This window comes from Quercus lobata, chromosome 3 (genome assembly GCF_001633185.2).
Source record: "Quercus lobata isolate SW786 chromosome 3, ValleyOak3.0 Primary Assembly, whole genome shotgun sequence".
NCBI classification, from domain to species: domain Eukaryota; kingdom Viridiplantae; phylum Streptophyta; class Magnoliopsida; order Fagales; family Fagaceae; genus Quercus; species Quercus lobata.
The window spans coordinates 4,123,205-4,132,231 of NC_044906.1; the positions used below are offsets into that span (position 1 = coordinate 4,123,205).

At 33.2% G+C, this 9,027-nt stretch overlaps 1 protein-coding gene across 7 annotated transcripts; it reads left to right on the forward strand.

The window, feature by feature from the left end:
* Window positions 1-1,720: 1,720 nt before the first annotated feature.
* On the forward strand, window positions 1,721-8,602 carry LOC115981735 (sugar transporter ERD6-like 5). Of its 7 annotated transcripts, none has more exons than XM_031104062.1 (18): window positions 1,737-2,141; window positions 2,942-3,004; window positions 4,198-4,287; window positions 4,398-4,457; window positions 4,894-4,959; window positions 5,053-5,118; window positions 5,196-5,271; window positions 5,353-5,417; window positions 5,689-5,781; window positions 5,897-5,977; window positions 6,056-6,277; window positions 6,353-6,415; window positions 6,512-6,571; window positions 6,671-6,724; window positions 6,961-7,020; window positions 7,124-7,238; window positions 7,322-7,445; window positions 8,239-8,602. In XM_031104062.1, exons 1-18 carry the CDS (start codon window positions 1,959-1,961, stop codon window positions 8,240-8,242), a joined length of 1,545 nt encoding a protein of 514 aa, XP_030959922.1. In that variant the 5' UTR covers window positions 1,737-1,958; the 3' UTR covers window positions 8,243-8,602. The 7 variants fall into 7 exon arrangements, 6 of the variants coding, with proteins under 6 accessions (XP_030959922.1, XP_030959924.1, XP_030959921.1 ...); XM_031104066.1 differs by lacking the exon at window positions 8,239-8,602 and having other exon boundaries at window positions 1,748-2,141; window positions 6,056-6,140; window positions 6,234-6,247; window positions 7,322-7,681; XM_031104065.1 differs by lacking the exon at window positions 8,239-8,602 and having other exon boundaries at window positions 1,749-2,141; window positions 6,056-6,140; window positions 6,234-6,277; window positions 7,322-7,681.
* Window positions 8,603-9,027: the final 425 nt, after the last annotated feature.

The following is a 9,027-nucleotide window of genomic DNA, read 5'->3' on the forward strand; positions in this document are numbered from 1 at the left end:
TGAAAGTAAAAACAATTAACACCCGCAAGAACTCCCAATTCAGCACCCAAAAAAAAAAAAAAAAATCAAATCCACAACTCACTAGTTCATATACTAGTCAGTTGGCGTGTGAAGTGAGTTTGATATTTTATTGGGAGCGGTGATAATTACCCACTGTTTGCACGGGACAACAGTACAACCAAAAAAAAAAAAAAATCGTATTTTTGAAATATGATTTTAACTAGAGCAAAGATAAAGCCAATATTTTGAATTAGGGGGCGGAAGTATAAAAAAAAGAAAATGAAAATCCAAATAAGCGTTCATTTAGTATTAACAAATTATCAACAAAATCAAAGACACAAAATCATTGTTTCATAATAAATTACAATGCAATCATTCACCAATAAAGACAGACACAAAACATGATGTAGAACAGACAGCACATGCCTTTTTGGAGCAGCAGGGGTGTAGGAAGTCACAACGTTAGATCAAAGGGGGGTGTCAATAGAGGCTATCGGCGTGACAATGTCGTAATTGCATGAAATTTGGCAAGTTAAAGGGAAACGGCGTTCTGATCTAGATTCATGATGTCCTGATCGTCGCTAAAATTTAGGCAAATTCCTTTATTAAGGCCCCGAAAATAATGTTTTTGTTATTTATAGTAATATTTTTTTTTCCTTAATAACTTTTAGTTAAAAAGTCAAAATAATGTCTCATCTATTTTGGGATGGCCCTTAAGATCATTAGTTTATGATTCTGCATTTAACTCAATTTTCCCATTTTTGGTAAATTTCGGTATATCATCTAATCACATAATTTGTGTGAATTAAAGTTTTAGACTTTTTTTCCTCAGTATTTATATGTTTTGTAGTCATTAGAGGCAAAATTAGACTGTTATCAATAAACACAGACTTTTGTCAAATTATTTCTCTGGTAGATTTTAGTTTTCTTCTCCTTGTGGATTCAAGGAAACCCCTCATGGATTTCGAGGTTTACTACCAGGAACTAACAGTTTAGTTTCCATTCTATTAAGAGAGCATCGAGTGTACTTTCTTTAAGCTTTCGCGACATCAAAATACCATTGTTTTTAACTACATAAGGGCACTTGCATTAGCTTGTGCAATAATTCTTGTCTATTTTAATATAAAAACCGACTTTTTCTATTTTATGTATTCATTTTTCAAAATATTTTACATTCGATTATCTATTTTGCACAAAATTCATTAAAATACTATTTCCTTGTCACTTTTTTTTTATTTTTTATTATCTCAAATCATATTTCTTTATTCTTTAATCGAAAACCACTACCCTCAATCTAAAAAATTACTAAAATATTCATTTGCATAACTATAGTGACCATGTAAATTTACATAGTTACTATAGCACAAATTTGTTTTTACACAATGATATATAGATTGATGCAGGTTGATGTAGGTGTATTTTGGGGTTGATTGGACAAATTTGAAACCTTAAGTTGTTTTACAACAACTAATGCAAATGATCTTACAATGAGATCAATGTAAAATGGTAGGAGAGGTGGGCCATGCTTTTTGAAAATGGGGCCCAATTATAAAATTTAGAGGGCATACCTAAAACTTTTTCTTTCTTAATATCAGGTTGGGCTCTGACCTAGTTCCATCCCTAAGCTAGAGCGTATGCCATAATGTATAACTTAGCTATTCAATAGTAATTAGTGGTCTAGCAAACTAGTTCGTAGAGTCCGTATGTACTAGGTTGTTACAATAGACTCAGCATTAAGGGGATACATTGTAATTAAATTTATGATCAAGGTTAACTCTTGTCCTATAGTTTATCCACTAGTGGATTAAACAATGGTCTGAAATTATGGTACAACAACCATTATAGTATATAATATTAACGCATGTTCCTCTTTGTTTCACCTTACTCCCAACGTGTTCTTTGACTTTTTTCTTGCTCTTCTTTCTAGTTGTTCTGTTTGTTTCCAAAGAAAATAGGATATGGAGAGAAAAGACATAGAAGACGGAGACATTACAAGTTCCCTTCTTGCTAAAGAAAACCTTGACACTAATGGCGTTAGTAGCAGCAGAAATGTTGCAGCGAATAGTGGCGGTGCCGCCACAGCTATGGTGGTGTTCAGCACCTTCATTGCCGTTTGTGGATCCTATGTTTTTGGTGCTGCTGTGAGTATTATTATACTATTACTATAATCTTAGTATTGATTTTATTTAACATTTTTGGGTTTCATTCTGGGCTCAGTTAGATGGTTGGAGCCCCACTTTAGGCCAAATTTATTATATATTTGGCCCCATGTATAATTGTCATAATTCTTTCAAAGCCCAAAAAGGAATAGCGAGTTTATGTATATGTTTTTTTATTTATTTAATTTTTTTATAAATTTTAATCAAGATCAATTGAGCTTTTATGATTTTTCCTTCCTGAATTTCACAAATATATATTGCAGCATGGAACAAATTTATCTCTAGTAGTTGGGGTTCATGAATTTCCAACCTGTCCCATTTGGATCATTTAGGAGCTGTAAATGTACTAAATGCCATGTGTGACCTAAATGTAGTTCTTTTGGTATATGGTAGAAAACTTTTTGAAGTTCTGTGCCTTGTAAATGAAAATATATTCCATTTAACCGAGTCCTAATTTAGAAGATCAACTATCATAATTCAACTTAAGTGAACTCAGAAAACTTTCTGTTGGACAAATTACATTTTAATTTGGATTTTATGATTCAAGAAGTGTTCAAATTTTACAACCAATCATATGCAATACTTTTTCTTTTTCAATTTTATACATAAAAAGGGCCTCAGATAGTGGGTCCTATTTCTATAGACCTTATGTTTCATCATACACAAAAGATCATTAGTATGGATTTCTGTGTTACTGTTAACCAAAAGAGATGCCATGAAGCATCCAAATAAAAAGGGATGGCATTTTGAAACTAAAGAAATGGATATGACTTGTTTTACAGATTGGATATTCGTCACCAGCTATGTCTGGAATCATGGAAGACTTGGGTATCTCTTTGGCACAGGTAGGTAGTGAGTAATACTTGTTTTGAAAAATGGAAAGTAATGATGATATTTGTTTTGCACTATCTCTATGGCATTACTTACTGCTGCAGAAGTACAAGATCTTTTAGTAACTATTACATTGGACCCTTTGATTGTATAACACAGCTTAGACACTTTAAATGGGATATTACTAAATTACAATTTTTTATCCTTAAAGTTTGTAGTTGCTTTTATTTTGGTCTCGGTCTCTTAAGTTTGAGATTTTTCAATTTGGTACGTTAATTTTGATTCCTTGTTAAAATGGTATTTCCGTCCATGTCCATGACTTGATACGGCCATCAAGTACCAACAAAACGATGTCCTCTCTCTCTCAACGACCAGATCAGTCACAGAGATGGATAGAAGGACCATTTTGAAACAAGAATTAAACTCGGTGGACTAGTGAACCAAAGTGAAAAATCTCAGACTTAACGGGCCAAGACAAAAACAACCCAAAATTTTAAGACTTAAAAGTGCAATTTAGTCTAATCTTTGTGAAAAAACTCTCATACTTCACTATCATTCATTGCATTTCTTTTTAAGTTTCTGAAGTCCAATTTGCTTTGGATTTAAGTTTGTAGACCACATTTGTAATGTAACATTCAAGAGTGCTAGTAGAAGGTCTTAGTTTTTTCTTCCAATTCCAAATAAGATGTTTGAGTGTAATGGAGGTCTTAGAGTCAAGGTCTCAGATGGTGTCTTCCTTTGTCTATGCTTATCACACAGGAAATACAACTTAGTACTTTAAGTTAAGCTGTTTTGTTGAATAATGTTATGAATAAAGTTAATTGAGGTAGTGTTCTATAAAAGAAATTCCATTGGCAGCTCCATGAACTTTAAAATGCACTTTTTGGTGCTTTACTGCATTATTTGGCCTTGATTTATCACTTTGAAAGTAAGACAATAGCAATTTATTAGTTAGTATTTGAAACGAATAGATCAAAGCTAAATGCAGCAATTTGTTTTCGGTATTTTTAAACTAATAGATCAAAGCTATATGTATTTGAGCTGTTTGATATGATGAAATACAAGTCTGTACCTTATGTCACACTGAGGTCAAAAGCTGTATCATCTAATTCAAACGAATTAGATTTTTCTTCAACTGGTATTATATATTTAATTAACTATTTCTTGCTTCAAATTCTTTTATTCTTTTGTACATTCTTATTTGCAGTTCTCGGTATTTGGGTCAGTGATGACAATTGGAGCAATGTTGGGTGCAACATTTAGTGGGAAGATAGCAGATCTCCTTGGCTGCAGATGGGTATTTTCTGCTAAACCCCTCAACATTTCTAGGTCTATATAAAGATTTTAGGTGCAACATCTTCATTGACTCTTCTGTTCTTCTCAATTTTGGTTTTGATTGTGAGGCAGGCAATGGGATTATCTGAAATATCTTGTGTTGTGGGATGGCTTGCAATAATGTTCTCAAAGGTTCTTTGTGTTTTCCTTGTAACCCTATGTGATTCCATTGTTCCATTTATGCTCCATTTGACAGAAGAGGAAAATGCTGATTTTCAAATTAACACATGAGGTCTCCTATGAACAACTTGAGAAAGAAAGACTTAAAACTTGTCACATCTAATTTTTGAACTTTAACTTTTAAGATCAAGAAAAATAGCATGTCATGGATCAGGTCTATAGAAGCCATTTTTTTCTCAGGAACCCTGCATCTAACACACATCATATGTTTATACATTTGCCTATTTGCCTAGGAAATATAAATGGCAATTTCTCATTTTATCTTTGATGAACAGATGTAAGGCCTCATAACAACCAAGAATAATGACTATTGCATCTCAATTAATCAAACTCTAGGAGATTCATGGAGTCAATTCATACTGTTAACCAGTTTTTGGTTTTTTCATAGGGTGCTTGGTCACTTGACCTTGGGAGGCTGTTGATAGGCTGCGGGGTTGGGGTTCTTTCTTATGTGGTAATAGCAGTTGTTGCAAGTTGCAACTTCAAAATTTATGTTTCATTACTCATTCATATGTTGGCTAAAGATATTTCTTCCATTAAAAAATAGGTACCTGTATATATAGCAGAAATAACACCCAAAAGGCTTCGTGGAGGTTTCACTACTGCTCATCAGGTATGACAAAACCACTAAGAATTTGTTCTAGTGAATACATTTATGATTAATGTGTATATTTATTGATTACTCTACAGTTCATGCTTTCTGTTGGCTTAGCGCTTACATATTTTATTGGAACTGTTGTAAACTGGCGCACATTGGCTCTCATAGGTAATTTCAGTCCACTGTTTTCTTGTAGAAAGCTGAATATTGTAGCTTTATCAACTAGCTTTTAGTGGATTTTATTTGCAGGAACTATTCCCAGTCTAGTACAGCTTGTTGGTCTATTCTTTATTCCAGAATCTCCAAGATGGCTGGTGAGTCAAGATTTTTAACTCTTCGAAATTAATTTTAACATGATGATTGGATGTATTATAAGGATGAATAATTAAATAAATAAAAACAGAAGAGTATATTTAGCTACATCTTGTTGTTACACCTATAACACCCAGGCTGCTTTGTAGCCAAAAGTGTGTTAATACAAATAAAGAACCATATTAGAACAGAAGCATATTCTTGCAATATCACAAGGAAAAAAATATAAGTTCTACTTGAGTTGTTTAAATGATGAATGTGAACTTTGTACAGGTAAAGTTTGGTGAAGAGAAAGACTACGAAGCTTCTCTACGGCACCTTAGGGGAGAAGATGCTGATATTTTTCAGGAAGCAACTGAGATTAGAGTAAATTTTGAACTGTTTTTAATTAGAAAGACACAAATTCCCAATTTCTAATTCTGCACTTTAGTTTCTTTGGTATAAATGCAAAGAAAAAACGATTGGCCTTCTTTTCTTCCAGGAATACACAGAGGCCCTTCAACAGCTTCCACAGGGTAGATTTTTGGACTTGTTCCAGAGGATATATGCTCATTCACTAATTGTGAGTGTTCCCAACAAATACTAGTGTTGTGGCCTTTCCATGATATCTAATTTGTCTTCAGCTCATGCAAAATTACAGGTTGGAGTGGGGATAATGATACTGCAGCAATTTGGTGGTGCTAATGGGATAGTATTTTATGCAAGTTCTATATTTAAATTAGCTGGTATTGAAAGATTCTTAAATATTTCACTATACATCGGGGTGACGATATTAGGGAAACATAATACAAAAACTTTATATCACTTTTTTATTGCAGGTTTTTCAACTGAGGTTGGGACTACAGCAATGGCTGTTGCTCAGGTTCTCATAAAAACTGTAATTTCAAAGCTGGTTTTACTTGATGTGATTTGAGATAAATGTACATGTTCTTTGTAGATTCCAACATCCATACTGAGTGTAATTATAATGGATAAAGCCGGAAGGAAACCGCTTCTAATGGTACAATCAAGAAGCACTATTCGCTAACAATCAAGAAGCAGGCTTGTCTATTGTTGAACAAAATGCCCACACTGACTTCTGCTAACATATACACAGGTTTCAGCAGTGGGAACATGCTTAGGTTGCTTGATTACAGGGTTATCATTCTTGTTGCAGGTTACTCCTAGAATACTTTTCAATCCCATTGCTCTTCTCTTTTGGACACTCTTAGTTCACCTCATTTCATTTTCTAAAATTTATCTTTTCCATGATCAGGACTACCAATTGTGGAAAGAGGTCACTCCTGTGTTGGTGTTTGTTGGCACATTGGTAACATAATTCAAACTTGCAAGTCACTTTTCCCTGTTCTCCAAAGAAATATACACAAAGATGTATTTGTCCAATTTCTTTAAAGGGCACCCTTGATTAGAATATGGAGTAAAGGGCATCAGGCATCCTTGAATGAACTTATTAATTTCTGATGAATGTTTATGCAGATTTCTGGGCTTTCATTTTTGTCAAACTTTTTTTTTTTCATATACTGAAAATTTTTGTTCTGCTTTTAGGTATATAATGGATCATTTGGATTAGGGCTTGCAGGAATACCATGGCTTATAATGTCAGAGGTTAGTTAATTCATTAATCATGAACTCTGTATATTGTTAATGAAATATTATAAAGTTAGTCTACTATGAAATATTATTGTTTAATGTTAGTTTGCTATATCAGATATTTCCCATAAACATGAAAGGTTCAGCTGGAAGCCTAGTGTCTTTGGTAAACTGGTTTAGTTCTTGGATTGTGTCCTACATTTTCAACTTCTTAATGGAATGGAGCTCTGCAGGTGATACCTCTCCCATCCTCTCCAGCCCTCTCTTTCTTCCAGTCCATTACCTAATGTGAACATTTCACTCCACTTCTTATCAGGGACGTTTTTCATATTTGCAAGCATATCAGGCTTAACTGTTCTATTCGTTGCAAAGCTAGTACCAGAGACGAAGGGGCAAACACTTGAAGAAATACAGACAACTATGAACCCACGCTCAACGAGGTAAACTGAGGCCTCCATGACAGTAGAAATCCATCTATTGCCATATGGCATCATTGATCTTTGATGATGTTTAGCGTACCGTATGTAATTACTATTAAGATTCTAAACCTCATAGCTTTCCAATTCACATTCCCTCTTCAAGAGGTCATTAGTTTAAACCCAGTTCACAACTTCATTTGAAAGCTAACATTAATGGGAAAAGAATGAAGGCATCCATATAATTTGATGCCTATACACATTGGCTTATTTGGACCAGAATACACCAGGACAATCTTAAGGATAACTCCATTAACATCGATTTCCAAAAGCATGAATCTTTCAGCTAGAAATTCTCTTAGAGATCCTCATATAAAAGTTTATAAGTTATGCACATTGTTAGGCTCTGGTAGTGATTTCAATTATCTGACTTCATGGCATTGGGAGTAGACTAGATATTTAGCAAACCATTTGAGAATTGGGTTTCTTCTGTAGTCTATCTGATTGTTGATGACTTAGGAAAACAAGAGAGAATCTGTAATGTTATAATAGGCATATTCAGTGTAACAAAATAGAAGCATTGTATAGATAGTCCAGTTTATATGCCCCTACTCGATTATAAGGATTCCATTGTATAATCCAAACTGGGAAAGAGTAACATTCCCATCATTGTTCTTCAATGCAAATATTACAGTTTGTCTTGATACCAATTTTCTTTTGATGCATCGTTACTTTATTCTATAGATTTTTTTTTTTTTTTTTTTTTTTTTAAATTTCAATTACTTCACTCACATAAAAAAGTTCCACTTTGTACCAGTTAAAATTTGAAGGGATACAGTCAAATTTGCAAACAAAAACATTCAAGGTCATCAGTTAGGAGCCTATAAAAGATTGTCCATGATGGGGTTTGCCAATGGAAGAACCTTCAACTCACTTTTTTCATTGAATTTATTTATTTGGGTATTGAATCCCATATGGGGAGCTGAAATGCATCTGAACTTTAAGCTAACACAATTCTTCATTGTTGTACATTGTTCTCCCTTTGGGATACATTGGCGAGTCTTTTTGAAAAGAAAAGGTCTTGAATTGTAAGAAATTTTTTTTGTTAAGCTAAAGCCAAATGTTGTTGGTCAGGTAATTAAGAGAAACAGTACATCCTGTCTGTACACAACAGAAAAAGTTACTTTTGCCATCAACTAAAAGTTGAAGCTAAAAATAATATGTTGTCGTTAAAAACCTTTTTTTTTTTTTTTTTTGCGTAGATAGGATGCGGTAATTAAATTGTGACACCTAAAATCTAAATGTCAACTTTTGACCGATAAATAAATTTTTTTGGTGTCAACTGCCAACCAATACGTTTTTGGCGTCAACATTTTTGTCTGTATTTTTTGCCTCACTTTTAATGGTATTTATTTTGTAAAAATTCAAAGAAGGGTAAAATATTATTTTGGTCTCTAATTTTTTTTTGTCCATAAACTTTAAAAATTAAAATTTTCATTCTTAAACTATTGAAAATTTAATTTGTATCCTTAAACTATTGAAAATATTTTACCTTTTGTCATTAAATCTTATCAACTTTTTTTTCATCCTTAAACTATAGACAAAA